Genomic DNA, 19,261 nt, shown 5'->3' on the forward strand with positions numbered 1-19,261 from the left:
GTCGTGGAAGGAAAGTTGGGTTGGGGGCGGGGAACTCGCGTGGTGTCCACGTGTTTCACTTTTACGACGACGGGGAAGGCAGCGGGGCTGGCCACGCCCCCGCCAAGTGTCACCGCGCTTCTCGGCCTCGACCAATCACACGTATACGCAACACACACACACACACGCACACACTCACACACACACACTGGGTCGGACTCCAGCTGACGTTAAGTGCACAAGTCAGTGTCGAACAAAACAAACGCGTGCGATTGGCGCGAACCGGCGCTGACGTCACATTCTAACAAATAAACAATTGCTGGCAAAAAGATGAAGGTCACCTGAAGGACTTTAAGAAGGAGGTATTTCACGCACGCGCACACTCGCGCGCATGGACCTCCACGTCCACGCGCGTGATTCAAGCGCATTGGCGTCGGTGGCGTGCGCGCCGCCCACACCTACGCGCGCGTGCGTGCGTGGATCCACTCAGCCCAGTGGCGCCATTCGTGTGAAAAACAACAACAACGGCGTATGCTGCACCCTAGTGGTCAAAGGGTGGAAAAGCATTTCTTCCAGAGCCACTTTCAAGTACAGGTACTAACTAGTATGATCTTTGTCCTCACTAGTAATCGAGTCAATTCAGCATAATGGTAGAACTAGTTACGTTCCTTCCACTACTAGTGCCACTTTTAGCCTACTAGCACGACTACTATGCAACGAGAATATGGACTAAATGCTCAAAAGAGTGCACCCTAGTGCACTAGTGCAGTGAACGTCTAGCACTTCACTAGTAGTACTGGTGAGGTCAAAAATGCCTTATTAGTGCTAGTAGTAATAGACATTTTGGAGCTATTAGTAGAGTACAAGAGGCTACTAGGGCATGGCGAATGCCTACCATTTGAGTCTAGTAGCGTTCCTAGTGCAGCACAGTAGTTTACTAGTATACCAGTAGGTCAAATGTGCCACTAGTGGAAAAAGATATTAGTAAGACAAAGTCATTCTACTATTGCACACAAATGTCATGCAAAACATAGTCGTTCTACTAGTGCGTTCTAGTCGTTCTGCGACAGAAAATTCTGCTAGTTCCATCTAGCACTTCACTGGTCGTCCAAGTGAGGTCCAAAATGCTTTATTAGTGCTACTAGCGAGAATTATGGTGCTACTAGTTGTGACAAGTAGGCTACTTCTGAGGTAAAACTGCACTAGTTGACATCTACCCGCTACACGTATGGAAGTCATTTGAGAATTTGATATTCCCTGTCCTCACTGGTAAGACAATTCCACACACTAGTAGAACTGTTTTACTAGTAACGTTTATTCCACTCCTCGTGACACTTTTGGTCTACTAGTTGGCAATTACACCTGACTAGTAAACTACAATTAGTGGGCATGTGTCACACAAACAGTTGCCCATCCAATATCCTACTGGTGTGCTTTGTGTACTAGTACAAGGACAAATGAGTTGTATATCACCCTTCCACTGGTTGAACCGCCAACGCACACTAGGATATGGGATATTTAGTTTAAAAAAATAAACATAAAAATAAGTCTGCTGCACCCTGGTGGTCAAAGCAAACAACAACAGCGAGAGACAAGATGGCAAAAACGGTTTATTAGGAAAATAATCCACAGGAAGGAAGGACAGAAGGAGATTTCCACACATTTGTTGTTGGGTTGATTGACAGATTATGAGACCCATTGATTAGATGGGGGGAGGGGGGGGGAGCAAACTCCAGCCTTTATTGGGGCCCACCGAGCGTGTCATCGAGATTCCGCCAAAATTCGTTGCATTCATTTACAGTTTTTGTTTCGCCCCCTAAAATTAGTTACGAAAAAATGTATTTATTCATTTGTGTCATTCAATATTTGCTTACAGGGGAAGGAAACACAAAACATTTTGGGCACAAGAATATGTTGCATATGTCCCCACGGCTCCAAACAAGGATTTCGATAGGCGCCCCCAATTGGCGGGGATCGTTGACGTTCATGAAAGGTGCATTCGAAATGTTTTTTTTTTTTTTTTAAACCAAAATAATTGAATAAACCGGGTTCAAACATCAATTAACATTTTTGGGGTGGGTCTTCTTCCCCAAAAAGAAAGAAACCAAACGAAAAAGAAACATGAAAAAAATGAAACATTTTGAAAAGAAAACGTAAAAAAATAGACAACATTTTTAAAAGTGGCAAAAAATCAGCAGAGGTCAACTGTACTGATTGATACGACGTTTGTGGAATACGAATTAAATGGGTAAATTGATCCATTTTCACCGATCCCAGGGGGCGGCCACGTTGGGCAATATCACCCCCAGCCGTCGACGGCACTGAACGTCACGCGTGCTAACCTGCAAATCAGGATAGCGGGCGCCCCGCGTACGCGGCGCTAACTCACGCGAGTTCGGCTCCACGGCACGACGTAACGCATTCCCCAAAAACTTGGAAGTCCACTCACTCGTATCTCAAGGCACTACTGTATACTGATTTTTTTCAATTTGGCGTATTATTTTATCCGTTTTCTCACCCCAAAAATTAACTAGAATTAATGTCATTTATTTATTTTATTAAATAATGTCTATGGTAAATGCAACCAAAAAACTACAAACAATATAACATTTTGCATACACTTAATTTTTAAAATTTCTTGGTTTAAATCATTGGTTCATGTTACAAATGAATGATTTTTTTATCGTTACAATACACAATTGTATATTTATATTTGATGTAGAAATTTTGACTTGAGGACTAAAGTTTGGATTCCACGATTGAGTACAAATTGCGTGTCAACTGTGTGCACACGACGAGCTAAACTCGATTTTTTTTGAACAGATTTCAATAATCATATGTGTGTGTTTGCTTGTTTTTGTGACAGTGACCTTTTGGAAAAGTAATTTGGGATTCTCCACTTCAGTTTGCAGAAAATCTCCTTCCATGAATGTCCAACTTGCAGTCCACTTTTATTTGGAGACTGACGCCACTTCCCATTAAAAAGGTTTCACGTTAAATCACGTTTAAAAAAAATAACGAAATGCTTCCGTGTCTCACGACACGGGGAAGTTACACAACGAGTTTCGCCGTTGCCAATCTCCGAGCGCGGCGGGTTTCTCCTCGAAGGCTCGAGGTCGCCCACGTTCAAGATGGTGGAGAAGCGGAAGGTCATTTGAAGGTCATTTCCCGGGCGGTCACGCGGCCAACAGCTCCGCCGTCTTCCTCGGACGATCTCGTGCTGAAGGAGACGCAAATGAGTCGCGTGATGTGTTGGATGCAAATTCAAGGATTCCCTCCTTCTTTGCTGACGATTTTTAGATAGTGGGCCTCCTGGATAGTTCCTAAAAAGTCCACTGAAAATCCCTTTGTAGCGATTGGGGAGTCGTCCGAACGCTATCAATCACTCGTTCCTGACTCCCCAGTCAGTACAAAGGGATTTTTTTCAGATCTAGGCAATGACAATATAAAGAATCCCTTAATAGTTAAGCGGGAGTCGTCAGCCGGGATCTTTGTTAGCATCTCATAGCAGTAGGTGGCGCCGATGAGCGATGAGGACCACAAACACCCACAAACCTGCTTGGTCCCCGGCGGCCTCGGGAGCGTCCGGCAGTCGGTGCGAAGGAACGTCGGGAAGCTGGACGTCTCCCTGGAGAGCGGTTATAATAATAATAATAATAATAATAATGACAATAATAAGACGATGATGATGGTGATGATGATGATGCACCTGAGTGATGGCCTCCAGCTCGGCCAGAACGGCTTCTTCGTCCTCTTGGGAGAACGAGCCCGACAACATCTCGTCGATTTGCTGCGCGGAAAACATCATCAAGAATAAAAAAAAAAAAAGAAAAATGTGTCATTGATTTCATCCATCCATCCATCGTCTGTACCGCTTCTCCCCACGCTGGACATCGGAACTGTGAGGCAGACGCTCTAACCAGTCGGCCACCGTGCCGCCAAAATTTCAATTAACTTTTTAAAATTAATAAAACAATAGTTTAGATTTAAAAAATAATTACATTTAATGAAGCCATTTTAGTGAAAAAGACTAAATGAATGCGATAAATATTACTGGACTCTCGATAGTGTAAATGGTTCAAGGGGACCAATGGCCTTTGGCCAGCACTGTCGCCGACTGACTTCATGATTATTATTATTATTATATTATTATTATTATCATTATTATTGTTAGGGCAGTCTTGATCAAATCTTTTTAGAATTGATGATCCTATAGATACTTCATCAAGTACTTGAGTAATTGCTGCCCCGCCCCCAAAAATACATTATTTTAAAAATGTATTCTCATTTCCGACGGCTCGACTTATATCCTTAAACTTCAAATGTTGGTACAGAGTCCTTGGTCTAAGGAATTACAGAATTTGAGATAACAAACTAGCCTTTGCTAAATGGTTAGCATTAGCATGCTAGTGACTACCATTTTGGGTAACAAAAACCAACAACAAATCGCTAACTAGCATTCAGCTCACTCATCATGTTACACATACATTTAAGACACATCTAATAGTGTTTTAAAAATCACTAACAGAGGCTCCTCGGTCGTTTTTGGCAAAGTTTATCAGTGGCCTAACACAGCATCCGTCTGCAATAAATGTCCGTGCGAAACATTGCTTCCGGCAACGCAAACGGGGTTCCGGGCAGAACTTTTTGGTCCTGGCAGAACTTCGAGGAACCTTTTTTATGAAGTTGAGTTAGCCGAGTGATTTGAATTTTTTCCCCAACCCTAATTATCCTGATGAATTATTATCATTAGTTTTGTGCATCATGCGCCCTACCCGTTGGTACTCGACGGCGTCCTGCGTCTCATCCAAGATGCGTTCAACTTCTTCGATGGACATCACCTGCAAAGGAAAACACGTGCAGCTGATACACCATGCGATAAAATTCCGTATAAGAAGTGCGGCAGAAGAAAAGCGCGTGTATGGTCACGAAGCTGAAAAAGCTTCAGGCACAACGTCATCGCTGTTATTTGTCTCCATAATTCTGTGCTCAGTTCGCAAATTTGCAGATTATCTGCTGTTATTTGTTGAAAAACCAAGACAATTACTTTCGCGCCATCTTGTGGAAAGTCAGGGTTGTTCCATTCATTAATACTGTTTCTGGTCCACGTTTGAGATCCATTTTTGTCGGCGGTACGTTTCAGTCATAGCAAACGATGACGTCGAGGCCTACCTCGTGCATTTTCTTCAGACACTCGTTTCCGACTCGGAGGCCGTCGATGACCTTCTTCTCGATCTGGGCGAACTCGAGGTCCTGAACCTGTAACATGGGGAAGGCGGACGAGGAGGTGAGGCGGGCGAGGCGGTGGTCTCGCCGGCCCGCCGTCGGCGACCCACCATGCGCTCCAGGTTGCTGATTTGGTTGTCCGTCTTGTCCAACAGCTGATCCTGATAGCGCCTCTTCTTCAGCAGGAGCAGCGCTTTGCTAAGTAAGAACCACAAGCGCCACGCGTCAGTCCGACCTCCAGAAATGCCAGTAGCGTTTGGTTTTTGTGCTTCATCGGTCGCCCCCCCCCCCAATAACCCCCATTTTTAAGGGAACAATTTGATGTTGAGTTTTTTTTTTTTTTTTTACAGTGTATACAAGCAAGCGCACGCCTCGAGTGTAGTAGCACGTCCTGCCACACCGTGCCGAGCTGCCCGGAGCTCCTCTGGAAAAGATTCAGCGTAATTCACAGTAAGAAGAAGAGGCAGAGAAGGTCCCCAAATAAGCTCCAGTAATAGCCGCCGTTCCTGCACTGGCAAGAGAATACATTTCTGTGAGCGAGTTTTGTTGTAAGCTCTGTTTGTATGCGTTGCTGCACCGCATGTTTTCAACTTGTATGAAAGTTCATTTTTACCATAACATCGATGCCGGTGGTTGTCAAACTTTATTTTACACCGAGTACCAACTAAAACAGTACTTGGTTCTTGAAGAACCACCAACATGAGCAACATTGAAATACAGTAGCATAGTAGGCCCAAGACTTCATCAAAAAATGTATAAAAACGTCTATGTTATTCGAATATTATTAAGTAAGCCTTGTGCCGTTTGAACATTAAAACTGCCCTTAAATATAGGAAGAAAAAAAAACTACTGAGTGAATGACTTACAGTAAATGAAGTTAAATACAACTGAACTTTACTTAACATGTACTGTATTGGACTAAAAACCAAAGTTTAAGTCACTATAAGATTATATACAGTTTGAACATTTAATTCAGTGATTTTTTTCACATACCACTAGTGTTACTAGTGGTAACTACTACTTTGCGAATCACTGAGCTATGCTAATTTCCGTTAGGCCGTCTGTGGCGTTTCACATTTTACGTTAGCTGTAAGCGAGCCGCATTGTGTTCGGTGGTTTGAACATGTTGGTGTTTGAATTCAAAATGTTGAATTCCCGTTTGTCTGACGCGTCGGTTTTACAGACTTCTGATGACCTTGGCGGCACACTGCGTTGTTTTCGTGCCGTATTACCGGTTTGCGCGTGTAATTGTGGCGCTATTAAGAGGCGGACCAAGGGAAGCAGGAAAGGGATTATTCACGGTGTCCTCAGTTCACCTCGGGGGTGACTTACTCTTTTCGGCCATCTTTCAGCAGCTGCTTGGCAAGAAGTCGCTCCTTCTCCAGCTGCAGACCGATCTTCTTCTGGTACTGCCTCAGTTTATCTCGTTGCTGTTTCAGTTGCTGCAAAGGCACAAAACGTTCTCGTCAAGCGTTTCTCTAAGTTCGTCTGTGATTCCGCCTAGTGTGATCCAAGTTTTTGGGACTCGTCGCTGGCTTGCGGAGTTACTGGCTCAAATTTTTGACTCATTTTAACCATTTTTATAAACTACAAATGTTTCTTGACCCTGCTGTATTTATTCCTTAATTTTGATTTGAACAATTTATGCAGGGTTTGTTCATTCTCGGCTCCTATTTTTGTTTTGAGTGTCAAATGTTCTAATTTAACTTTGGAATGAATTAATGAAAAATAGGTATCATCTCTCATCTATTAACAGCTAAGTGTTGGGTGAACTTGTTATTACTACATAAACAATACATCAAGTTGATATAGTAAGAAGTTGGCCAGACTGCGCAAGGTCCATTTTCACCAGTTTTAAAGCTTTCTAAGTTTCTGAATATTTAGCACAGGAAAACAATAATTCTATCACGGGAATCGTTTTTTTGTGTTTTTCTTTTGACATATTACACACAAACCCGGAAAACAACAAGTTGAACACATCACATCCACCAAGTGGCACAAGAAACTCCAAGAAATCTCACAACACATGTCGCCGAATTGAAAGACGGTAATATTAAAACAAATAGTAATTATCTAAATAAAGTCACGTGACAAGACTTTTGTGTATGTGAATATTGGGAACCAAGTCTTAAATGGTTCAGGTCCAGCTCGGGACTTACCAAAACGGCCTTGTCTTGTTCCGTCACTCGACTTTGTTTCTTTTTCCCAAACAGATTTCCCATCGTGACAAAGCATCACAGCCGCCACGCGGATGAGGATTTGTGTCGTTTTGTTGGGTGGAGAAAAGCTAATTAGCGACGCGGCTAGCTGGCTAACTTTCGCCAAGCGGGCCACACCCACACCCGGAAGTAGGACGGAGGCCGCTCGGGGACCAAAAGAACCGAAACAACAACTGCAACCGACTCCCACAAACACCAAACCATGGACTGCACTAAACATTAACATTAACAGTTTAGCCTAGACAAGATGCTTCTATTTTATTCTGCTACTACCAACATCAATACTACGTACGGAACAAGTGTATGATATACGACTTATTTATACGGGTTTGTGCAGGGGCTACGTTCCAGAAAACCCAAATAAATTTAGTCCGTGAAGTAGCGACCTGAAGGCTGACTGGTTAGCACATTTGCCTCACAGTTGTGAGGACGCGGGTTCAAATCCGGCCTCGCCTGCGTGGGTTTTCTCGCACGACTCGAAATTGTCCGCATGTACCTCGCCCGAAGTCAGCCGAGATGGGCGCCAGCACGCCCGCGACCCTAATGAGGTTAAAATGGATCGAAGTAGCGACCAATGATTAATTGCATTAGGTCCAATTATATCAATTTATAAGTTTTATTTATACAAATCAATGCCAAAATGCGATACTTTATAAAAGTTGCAGATATTTTATTTGTCCACTTGAGGTCACCATCCACGCCCATTAAAGGCAGGTGTGCGCTGCTCGAGTGATGAAAACGGCCCGTGCGGACATAGCGTGAGCACCGCAGCGAATTTGCTGCTTTAAGCATGAGCACCATTCCTCAAACTGACGGTCCTGGCAATGTAGTCAGCAAAAAACATTACAGAAATCCTGAATTCATTGCAGTTTTTTTTCTCTTTTGTAACTATTGAACTATAGTTGTAGAAAATCAAGCTAAACGTTGCTCTTTACTTGCATTCGTTCCTGTGCGTGTGTGCATTCGCTATTCATTGGCCAAAGGTTGATATTTGTGATTTCATGAAACTTTGCAGGCATGTTCCTTGTTTCTGGTCTTGTATTTGGTGACTTTCCAAATGTAAGAGTTGCGCTTCGAATAAGAGCCCAATTGCTAAAAATGTCCACTGAATGTCCTTTTGTGGCTATTAGGTCATCACTCACTCGTTGCATACTCCCTGGTCACTATGTATGCATGTACTATGACCAGAAAGGAAGGAAGGGATTTATTTATTCTTAACACAGCGAATAAAAGAATCACCGCCTACCAGCCCGTCTATTACGATCCCAACTAATATCGCCACCACTGCTACATTACTGTTCTGTTTTTTCAATTTTTACACCTTGATAATTTCATTAGAATATTTTTGACAGACGATGGCCCACACGTGAGGGGGGGGGGGGGGGGGGCAGCAGCGGCCGCGGCCACCCCGTGGCTCCGCCCCTGCAATAAGCAGCAGTTTGGCAAAGTGACTATACTGCCCCCTAATGGCCACAGCACACAACAGCAGAAGGGAATACATGCATGTACAAACGGTTTAATTCTTATCCATCCATCCATTTTCTGAGCCGCTTCTCCTCACTAGGGTCGCGGGCGTGCTGGAGCCCATCCCAGCTATCATCGGGCAGGGGGCGGGGCACACCCCGGACTGGTTGCCAGCCCATCGCAGGGCACATACAAACAGACAACCATTCGCACCCACATTCACACCTACGGGCTATTTAGAGTTGTCAATTAACCTCGCATGCATGTTTTTGGGATGTGGGGGGAAAGCGGAGTGCCCGGAGAAAAGCCACCCAGGCGCGGGGAGAACATGCAAACTCCACACAGGCGGGGCTGGGGATTGAACCCCGGTCCTCAGAACTGTGAGGCAGACGCTCTGACCAGTCCATCAAGCCACCCAGGCGCGGGGAGAACATGCAAACTCCACACAGGCGGGGCTGGGGATTGAACCCCGGTCCTCAGAACTGTGAGGCAGACGCTCTGACCAGTCCATCACCGTGCCGCCTAATTCTTAACATTCTATTTAATATTACTGTTTATAAAATACATTATATATATATAATGTAAATGTTAAATGTCTGTAAAATAATTTTTTTTGTTGTGTTTGGGGAGACGACGCAACAGATTAATGGCATTTGCATTCATTTCAATGGGGAAAGATGATTTGAGATCCCAATGTTTCAAGTAACCCTAACAAACTCGTATCTTAGGACACCACCCTGGACTAGTGAACACATAATGTTGTAGAAGAGAAAAGCCACATAGTGCATCGTTGACTGCTCATGTTCATTAGTTGGGTCATCATCATTTATTGACCTATTATTTAATCATTTGAAAAATATAAGATTACTGTTCAAGTTCATAAATTAGCTCATTATTATTTACTGACTAATTATTTAATCATTTAAAAAACTAAGCATAAAATTGTTCAAAATGAATTCATACATTGAATGTGATAACTACAACAAAGAACTAATAAATATATTTTAATGAACCAATTTCAGAGGGAAAAATGCTCAATTACAACAAATATTTCAGGACTGTTAGTAATGTAAATACCGGATGGGGGCATTAAAGAAGGCCCAAAGAGTGCCGCACGAGACGCGCAGGTGCGTGCGCTACGCGACTCGGCTTCCGCCTCCCACTCGGCCCGGGACGGCGTCCGTGCTGGTGTAAAATGAAGGGACGGCGGGGCGGGGCGCTTCACTAACAATGCGACATCGTGATCACGCTCCCGACACGCCATCACGTGTGGCGCTTTGGTGCCTCCATCCAGGACGGCTCACTCTTCCCATGAAAAACACGCAAATACAAAAGCCCCTTTCACGCTGGCGCATCAGCGGCAAAATGGTCGGCAAGTGTAGGCTAAGATGGTGATTCTGGACGGCGCGCACTTATCGTTCAAAACAAAAAGCTCCTTTTGTGTCGCTGTTTTGCAAAATTAGTGTAAGGGTACAACCTGCGTTTATCCATCTGCCTTGCTTTGGCGCTTGCATCCGGACGGCTCGCTCTTCCCTTTAAAAGACTTTCTCAACCACAACGGCAGCACCCAAAAAAGACGCTTTGTCGCATCGGTAGCGCATGCATTTATCTTTCAAGCAGAACCCCCAGAAGCAGGGCATACCTGTGCGTCATGATGCTGTGGCGGCATCTGGAATAGTGACAATTGCTTTCAACACAAAGTGGGTGAATCGTTCTTAAGTGTAGCTCTGGCAATGTGGAAGGCGTTCACATGTTCTGCTTTGTTGCTTCCATCCTGGACAGCTTACACTTCCTTTTTTGCCGTCTGCAAAATCGACGCAGCAGACGTGACAGTAGAGCCGGCATTTTATCAGCCGTCGACTTCGAGATGCAGGACAGTCACGCAGCTGTTGCGGCGTCTCGTTGGGACAATCGCTTTTGACACAAAGGCTTCGGCCGGCAACGTGAAAGGGGCTAAAGATTTGACGCCCCACACACACACACGCACACACACACAGTCTTGTTTTTTGTGTGTTTTTTTTGTGTCAGCGACGTCACAGCTGACACACGACGCTGTCGCCGCGGTCGCCCGCGGACTGGTCGTGGCGCAGACGGCGCCACTGGAAGGTGGTGCTGAGCGAGCCCACCTCATCGTCCTCGCCTTCCTGCTCCTTGGCGAACTCCAGGAAGACCTGCGGACGCAGCACAAGTCACCAATGGATGCCGCTGTTGTAGCTCACTAAAATATTCGCTGAAAATCCCGTTGCAGTGATTTAGGGGTCAGGAACGAGCGGATGATTCCGAATGCCGTCGCTGCGTTCGGAATCATTCACTCGTTCCAGACTTCTGATTCGCTACGAAGGTGCTTTCGTATAGAACCTAGTTCGTTCCGAAAATGTCAACTGAAAATGTCAACTGAAAATCCCGTTCTCGTGATTCGAGAGTCGGGAATGAGTTAATGGTTCCGAGAGAAAAGGAAAACAGAATTACTACTGGATGTATAAAAAAAAAAAAAAAAAAAAGTATTCTATTTCTATTATTTTATTCAGTGACCAAACTTGTAACTTAATTTACTCAAATAGTGTTCCCTCACCTATTATCAGATGTGTTCTTTGGAACCTCTCCTCTTATATATTTGCTGAAAAATTCAGCTGCTGTTCTTTTGTGCAGAGTCCAAAGCAAAAAAAAAATATATATATATGACTTTGCCACCAGGCGGCACGGTGGGCGTCTGCCTCCCAGTTCTGAGGACCGGGGTTCAATCCCCGGCCCCGCCTGTGTGGAGTATGCATGTTCTCCCCGTCCCTGCGTTTCTTTTCTCCGGGCCCTCCGCTTTCCTCCCGCATCCCCAAAAACATGCATGGTCGGTTGATTGACAACTTTAAATTGCCCGTAGGTGTGACTGTGAGTGCGAATGGTTGATTGTTTCTATGTGCCCTGCGATTGGCTGGCAACCCGTTCAGGGTGTACCCCGCCTCCTGCCCGATGACAGCTGGGATGGGCTCCAGCACGCCCGCGACCCGCGTGAGGTTAAGCAGTAAAGAAAATGGATGGATGGATGGATGGACTTTGCCACCAAATTGTGGCATCTCAGTGCCAAGGAAGTACTTTCATTATGAACTCAAAATCATTTTATTCCGATTTTTGATTAGTAGTAATTCGGCATCTATCTACGGCAAAGGTGACATACTCAAGGCCTGGGGGCCAAATTTGGTCCGCCACATCATTTGATGTGCCCCGCGAAAGCAAATCATTTGCGTCAACTTCCATGCCTCTTGCTAAAATCTGTATCAAAATTTCAAATTGTCAAATGTAACAAATAATAATAATGACCAAATCCTTTTTACAGTTAACTTGATGGGTGGCGGGTGGGAGGTTTTAACAGTAATCCTGTTTAATGTTAAAGGATGCTGGAATCGAACGCCGTATCTTGACAATATCTTTTGGATTTCACGAGGACCGACTGCACGAAGGAAAACATCGATGCACCCTAAATATAAAATGAGACAACCAGAGATAAACGAATCAATTTCACTTATCACTGACTTTATACTTTCTATCCTACTCGTCTAAAAACAGACATACATATAATTTGCAATACTTGCATTTTACCGTTTTATTTTCATGACTTCACTTCTGTCTTTCAAGGAACGGTGGGGCGGCGCCCCAGCGCCCTCTATTGACCATCCACCGCGGCGATGAAACACAAATATGGTTTCAGTCATAGCGGCCCTCTGAGGGAAACCGTACCAACAATGCGGTCCAACACAAAAATTAGTTTGACACCAGTTTGAACGTGATGATGGTGATGATGATGATGATGGTGGTGAGTGGAGAGCGCGTACGTCTCACCTGTTCCAGAGTGGACTGCGAGAAGTTGTACTCCTCAAACTTGAACATTTGCTTAACTGCACAAAAACATGACATCGACTCACTTGATGATGTCACAACTTGTCACAGCGAGTGTGCGTGTGCGTTGACTGACCGCGCTCCAACTGTGAGAAGGCGCTGGCCAGAGAGCCGACGTCCTCCATGGGAATTTTGTACACCATCAGCGTAGCGAAGCTGCGACAACAAACGACCAATCACAGAGGGAACGCGAGTCCACACGTCACGATGACCCCGCGATCCGAGGGGAGTTCAACATTTACGAGCGCGTGTGTGTGTGTGTGTGTGTGAGAATGCGCTACTAGCAGATGATGCGTAATTGTCACCTCTCCTGTCTGGAGGCATGCGGGAAGATGGCGAGGATCTCCTTGTGCAGCAGCGCCCCCTGCTGGACCTCTGTCGGCTCCTCCCCGAGTTTCAGCTCCAGGCCGTACCCTCGGCCGTACTTGCCCTTTAAATGCTGGATGGAGCCCAAGCACCTGAAGGACGCAAGGAAGGAAGGAAGGAAGGAAGGAAGGAAGGAAGGAAGGAAGGAAGGAAGGAAGCACACATAAGACACTTTGTCTCCTTTGGCCGCCAAGACGACGACGAGCGGGGGAGACGCGCCTCAGCTGGCCCGACACCAGGATGGCGACGCGGTCGCAAACGGCCTCCGCCTCCTCCATGTAGTGCGTGGTCAGCACGGCGCCGCGCCGGCTCCTCCTGAAGGCGGCGCGGATGGCGCGCCTGTGCACACACGCGCGCAAATATCACGGGTAAATCATTTGACTTTTCATCTACTCAAGGGGCAGGACAAATATAAAAAGTACATTCACGTACAAAGCCCATTCCCTTCTTTGGTACTCAAATGTCTTTGTTAAAATGTATTTATTCACCTCATCAAATAATTGGGATATTAAGTTAATGTAATTTAAAAAGAAAACATTGGTAAAACAAACCATTTTACATATGCAGAAAAAAATATATATATATTTTTTATATTAAGTAATTGTTAATATAATTTGTATTAATAAAATCAACTATTTTACATATAGTTAAAACATGTCTTATTTCAAAAAAATGGTTATGATTACAGTAAAACAAAAAAGAGATTTATTTATTCATTAATTATTTAATTATTAAACTATATTAAAACTTATTTTATACAACTGGTTAATTAGACGGCGGCCGACTGGTTAGAGCGTCTGCCTCACAGTTCTGAGGACCGGGGTTCAATCCCCGGCCCCGCCTGTGTGGAGTTTGTATGTTCTCCCCGTGCCTGCGTGGCTTTTCTCCGGGCACTCCGCTTTCCTCCCACATCCCAAAAACATGCATGGTTGGTTAATTGACAATTCTAAATTGCCCGTAGGTGTGAATGTGAGTGCGAACGGTTGCTTGTTTGTATGTGCCCTGCGATTGGCAGGTGGTAGCTGGGACGGGCTCCAGCGCGCCCGCGACCCGCGTGAGGAGAAGCGGCTCAGAAAATGGATGGATGGATAGATGGTTAATTTGAATTAAAACAAAAATAGTAAGATTTGAAAAATAATAAATAATAACTATAACTAAAAATAATAAAATAACTATTTAAGTATTACTCAATTTTAAGATGTATTTTGAAAATTGTATTTATGAATTGTTATTTTAATTATTATTACAGTAATTATAAACAGTAAAAATGTAAAAAGAATGAATTATTTGAGTATTACATTATTTTTAAAATAAATTTAACATTAGATTTTTGAAATAAAAGCTATTTTACCAAATGAATTGTTTAATTCCAACTAATTATAAATAAAATAGAACAATGAGTATAATATCACTTATTTAATGAAATCATTGGTAGATTAATTCTAATGTAAAAGTACAATTAAAAGCAAAACTTCTCACCACACGCGCTGTTTGGACTTGGGGTCCATCCCAGACGACGGCTCGTCCAGTAAAACCGTCTGCGGGTTCCCGATCATGCTCAGCGCGAAGCACAGCTGACCAGAGGAGAAGCACAGGCCAACGTCAAGAAGTTTTCTTCGGGGTGAAAATGAGCGGAACGGAACGTGTGCTAATGTTGTTTTGTCGTCTCACTTTTCTCTTGAGTCCGGCGGACAAACACTTGGCTTGCTTGTGCACGTGCTCCTTCAGCTCCAGAGCGTCCACCACACTGGAGAAAAAACAGAACAGTGACTTTGACGCTAATATTTTTCACTCGTGACACCACAAACTAAAAAACAACAAAAACACAGCTGCGAAAAGGTTTTTGATGGCAAAATAATCATTTATTTACAAACATACAATGCAGAAAGGCACTGTGAGTGCCGCCGACTCGACGTCTGCCTGTTGAAAAACGCAGTGGCGGCCCACAGTGCAATTCCAGTCTACGGCAGTGAATGCATACTTTTTTTTTTTTTTTTTACTTTTACTTACAGGCGTTGAATCAGTGCTTTTCCCAGAGACTTCTACTTAAGTCCAAAATGTGACTACCCCCCCCCTGTGCAAATGGAACACTGTTGAAAATGCAGATTTTCATAAGTAAACAGGAGAGACTTGTTAAGTCAAAGTCAGGTGGAGTCCTAAAACGACCCACCGCTTAATGATCCCGGGGACGTCGGGACCCTTCAGACCCTTGACAGTGGCGTAGATTTGCAGGTGCTCCTGCAGCGTGATGCGGGGCCACAGAGGGTTGACCTGGGGGCAGTAGCCCATGTGCTCAGACCCCGACTCGCTGCAGTCGTCGCCCGTCAGCACCTGAGCGCGGCCGACGTGTCGGCGGTGGGAGACAAGTCACTGGTTAATAAAACAACAACAACCTTTTTATATATGATTATGGAAGTGTATCTGTGCCATCTGAGTATTCTTTTTTGTATTCTATTATTTTTGTATGAATACTATACAATATATATTGTATAGTATTCATTCATGAAACTTTTTAACAACTTGTCAACTCAAGTACTTTAGCAACATGATTTTTGAATTGAGATTTTTATTTCAACTGTATTTTTGGAAATGTCGCATTTTTTTAGATGACACATTTTTAAAGAACTAAAAAATTTGATGGTGAAAAAAATCTGTGAAATTGAAAATTAAATTTAAATTTACAGATGTAACCGATATACTTCCATATATTGGATCTGACAGCATCTTAAAATTCTGCGTAAAAAAAATCAGTGTGAAAAAAAAACATCTAAATTCAAAGTCAGCCGTCAAATTCCAAAAATCTAATTTTCAAAACTGGTTTGTTTAATCAATGAAATGTTCTGGGTTTTTTTTTTGTATTTGACATAAAAAACATACACATCTAAAAAATATATATATTTTTAAATTAAACATCTAAAAAAAAAAAAGTAAAAAACAAAAAACAACTCAGAAGACACATATACTTCCATTTATTGAATTTGAATGAATGAATGAACAATGATTTTTATTTTGCATTAAAATATTTAGTTTTAAAGAGTTGAACATTTAAAAAAAATCCACATGTACGTGTGTGTGTGTGTGTGTTCATGTTACGGAATGTACTCGAAGCTTTGGTGAAGTGCTTGAGTATAAATAAGAAAAAAAAAAAACTGTCCAGGGTTGCAGCATGAGGCATTTGAGTCGCGCAGAGACCCTCGTCACCTGTCCTGCCGTGGGCTCGATATCGCCTGACAGCATGTGCATGACGGTGCTCTTGCCAGATCCGTTCGGGCCCAGCAGTCCGAGAACCTCGCCTGCAGAAGGACACGTGAAAGATGAACACCATGAGGAGGATGATGGTCAAAATAGTGATGAAATTGTTGACGCTGTCCACTCTTGAGGCTCACGTAAAAACATCTGTCTTGCGGCTGAAGTGCTTCAGTTTAAGGAAAAAGTCCTCGAAAAGCTTCAATTGGTGAATTAGGGCCTTGTTAATATTGTCAGCTCAAAATTGTAATTGAATTCTTATTTCTACAATTAGCCTTTTATATTTTAAATCATCACTAATCTGTTTATGCAGTAGCCCGATGAGGAAAAAAAAAAACAATTATGATTAAATTTTGTTCTAATCTAATTCAATTGCGAAATCATTGTTTCAAACATATTTGATTGTATTCATATTTTTATTTGATTATGAGGAGAATGATGAATAACAAAGCCTCTCATTATTGAGACTGTTTTCATGAGTCATTTTAAAGACATTCCGTGTGGTCTTGTATGTGTGAAAATTCAGTTTACAATTTCAAATGTCAAAAGGTACACAGGGTTGCTGATTTGGTATTTTTCTTGTGTTATTTTTTTGTGCTCAGGCCAAAACAATAAATGCATAGCTTTGGCGACCATCTTGGTGGCAAGGAACTATGTTGAAGTGAGTTAAGGCGTTTCATTTTGACAAAAGTATTGCTTTGCCGCCATTTTATGGCATCTATAGTCAATTTTGGCGGGCTGTCACATTTCTGCGACTTGAGTTTTACGTTTTGGAGCATGTAAGTGTGTATATTTCATGTAATGATATCGTGATAATACGGACAGTCGTGATCATTTTGGTCACGTGATGGTAAAGTTACTTGGTTCCACGTGTACGTCAAACCAACCAACCTTTACGAACGCAGAAGGAGATGTTCTTGGTGGCCACTTTTCCGCTCTTGTTGTGGATCAAACCTTCCTTGCGACCTTTGTACTTCTTCCTCAGGTTACTGGCAACCAGCAACGGCTTCTACAGGGAAAAGCACACAAAACTAAAAATGTATACAGTCCCTGTATTGCAGGTTTTCCCGTTTTGCTTGTGGGTAAGGAACGTATCCCTTGCCGTCAACGAGGGTTGACGGTACGATGGTTTTTAATGGTCTTGTTGCGCCGATTTCCATGCGCTTTTTACCTCCTCGCAGGAGCCGAGCGCCTCCTTAACACGAGCCTTCTCCATCCGAACGTCCTCGTCCTCGTCCAGGCCGTCCTCCGGGTTGCGCTCCGCTTTCGGGCTGCCCTCGGATGCGATCCTGCGACACGGGCACACAGAGCTCACACTTGCCCCCGCCCATAAAATGCAGGGCCACCCCCGGCTCCAAAAACCAGGAAAACTGCTATTGCAGCATTCCCTTTTTATATTGCGATTCATCGTTCTTGCCCCTATATAGCGGGAATTTTTTTATTTAATGTTTTTTTTTTTTTTTTTTCAAATATGCAGCAGTACAACTGCTGCATATTTGCCATTCGCTAATCATGGATGCACACAAGTGCTGTCTAATATAAAAGTATCACATTGGCAGCATCTTAGTGCCAAGGAACTATGTTGAAGTTAGTTGAGGGTTTTCATTTGGACAAAAGTAGTGTTTTGCTGCCATCTCGTGGCATCTACAGGCAATTATAAACCTTTTGGGGACACCATTTTCTGCAAGGAAGTGTCGCCACCCCCTCCCCTCACCCAAAAAAAAAGCCTTTATAATTGACAGAATCAAAAAGGTGGCTGTAAAGCATCACGTCTATCTAAATTAAACTCCTCAACTAACTTCAATGTAGTTCCTTAACGTCAAAATGCCACAAGATGGTGCCAAAGTAATATTTTTCTGACTTTGAATCTGTGGGAAATGTTTTATTAGCAGGCTAAAGTAATAGTTTTATGAGTATGCTTTTAAGAAATACTTTTATTACTATTATGACGTAATATATGTATCACTTTGGCCTGGTCATAAAACAACAAATCACACGTCCCAGAGAGAATATACATACATGTGAGTATTGTAATATGCTGTTTGTATGTGTCACTGCTCCGTCTGTGCTAAAGTAGTAGTTGTTATTTGAAGGTCCAGAATTAGCGTAATGGCTATGCTAATTTCCCTCCATCTGTCCACATTATATGCCAGCATCAAGCAAGCAGACATTTTGGTGTTCAAATGTTTAATTCTCTTTTGTTTTGTGTGTGAACTTTATGAGTTGAAATATGCTCACAGTGTGCTTAGAATGTGTGTTTCAATATGTTTGTGTTTAAAGAGGGGGGTAAAACTATATAAAAAAAATAAATAAACCAACATCTTGATATAATGGATATTTATTGATTGCGGGTGGGCTTGGAATGCATCCCACGACTGTATTGTGTTTTCACTTTTTAGGGAGAATTGTGCACTACATTTCCAGGGGTGCATGAAAACATTTTACCAAATGGAAAATGATGAGAATCCCCGAGCAAATGTGCAACAGTGACGCTGACCTGCACAAGCGACCCGTCCTGAAGGTCCTGCCGCCCTGACGGCCCTCCAACCAGCGCAGCGCCAACGTCAGCACGATGCACTGCAGGTAAGGCTGAGCACACAAAACACACACCAGCACGCTTCACTTCCTTCGCTTCAACCAGCTGCGGCTCAGGGGCGGCAAAACCGCGGCCACGGCACACATGGAGCAAGGAAGTAAATCAGGATATTTTGATATAATTCAATATTATAAATACAAAACCTTTATAAGGATCAAATCGTTATTAGACTAAACTATTTGCCATACCTTACATTGCAGTTTTGCTTTTGTTTTTTTCCCCCATTATCATCATCTACTAAAAAACTGGCTCATTTGTCAGTTTAAAAATCGAATGT

At 43.3% G+C, this 19,261-nt stretch overlaps 2 protein-coding genes across 4 annotated transcripts in view; both read right to left on the minus strand.

The window, feature by feature from the left end:
• Window positions 1-1,571: 1,571 nt before the first annotated feature.
• On the minus strand, window positions 1,572-10,621 carry LOC133418151 (charged multivesicular body protein 6-like). 2 transcript variants are annotated; one of them, XM_061706572.1, is made up of 8 exons: window positions 10,531-10,621; window positions 6,538-6,647; window positions 5,316-5,403; window positions 5,152-5,238; window positions 4,755-4,820; window positions 3,689-3,769; window positions 3,535-3,607; window positions 1,572-3,199 (listed from the first exon to the last, which is right to left on the minus strand). In XM_061706572.1, the coding sequence occupies exons 1-8, from the start codon at window positions 10,555-10,557 to the stop codon at window positions 3,156-3,158; spliced, it is 576 nt and encodes a 191-aa protein (XP_061562556.1). In that variant the 5' UTR covers window positions 10,558-10,621; the 3' UTR covers window positions 1,572-3,155. The 2 variants fall into 2 exon arrangements, with proteins under 2 accessions (XP_061562556.1, XP_061562555.1); XM_061706571.1 differs by lacking the exon at window positions 10,531-10,621 and adding an exon at window positions 7,365-7,579.
• abca5 (ATP-binding cassette, sub-family A (ABC1), member 5) overlaps window positions 9,877-19,261 on the minus strand; it is a 29,808-nt gene continuing 20,423 nt past the window's right edge. The window contains exons 28-40 of one of the 2 annotated variants that reach the window (XM_061706563.1): window positions 18,886-18,977; window positions 17,560-17,677; window positions 17,280-17,397; window positions 16,344-16,435; window positions 15,313-15,473; window positions 14,814-14,889; window positions 14,622-14,716; window positions 13,362-13,481; window positions 13,082-13,234; window positions 12,853-12,932; window positions 12,720-12,775; window positions 12,480-12,601; window positions 9,877-11,059 (exon numbers count right to left, since the gene is read on the minus strand). In XM_061706563.1, coding sequence (XP_061562547.1) covers window positions 10,738-11,059; window positions 12,480-12,601; window positions 12,720-12,775; window positions 12,853-12,932; window positions 13,082-13,234; window positions 13,362-13,481; window positions 14,622-14,716; window positions 14,814-14,889; window positions 15,313-15,473; window positions 16,344-16,435; window positions 17,280-17,397; window positions 17,560-17,677; window positions 18,886-18,977 — 1,605 coding nt within the window. In that variant the 3' untranslated portion in view covers window positions 9,877-10,737. The remainder of the gene's footprint in view (window positions 11,060-12,479; window positions 12,602-12,719; window positions 12,776-12,852; window positions 12,933-13,081; window positions 13,235-13,361; window positions 13,482-14,621; window positions 14,717-14,813; window positions 14,890-15,312; window positions 15,474-16,343; window positions 16,436-17,279; window positions 17,398-17,559; window positions 17,678-18,885; window positions 18,978-19,261) is intronic. The other variant, XM_061706564.1, reaches the window with a different exon arrangement.

Source organism: Phycodurus eques, chromosome 19 (assembly GCF_024500275.1).
Source record: "Phycodurus eques isolate BA_2022a chromosome 19, UOR_Pequ_1.1, whole genome shotgun sequence".
Lineage (NCBI taxonomy): Eukaryota > Metazoa > Chordata > Actinopteri > Syngnathiformes > Syngnathidae > Phycodurus > Phycodurus eques.

What these genes read in the sequence shown, in the direction of transcription:
- LOC133418151 (XM_061706571.1), bottom strand. Translation starts at nt 7,427, where the DNA reads ATGGGAAATCTGTTTGGGAAAAAGAAACAAAGTCGAGTGACGGAACAA. An exon ending in ACGCCGTCGAGTACCAACGG is followed by an intron (nt 3,770 to 4,754) that starts GTAGGGCGCATG and finishes TTTTCCGCGCAG; the next exon opens with CAAATCGACGAGATGTTGTC. An exon ending in GGCCGCCGGGGACCAAGCAG is followed by an intron (nt 3,200 to 3,534) that starts GTTTGTGGGTGT and finishes CGTCTCCTTCAG; the next exon opens with CACGAGATCGTCCGAGGAAG.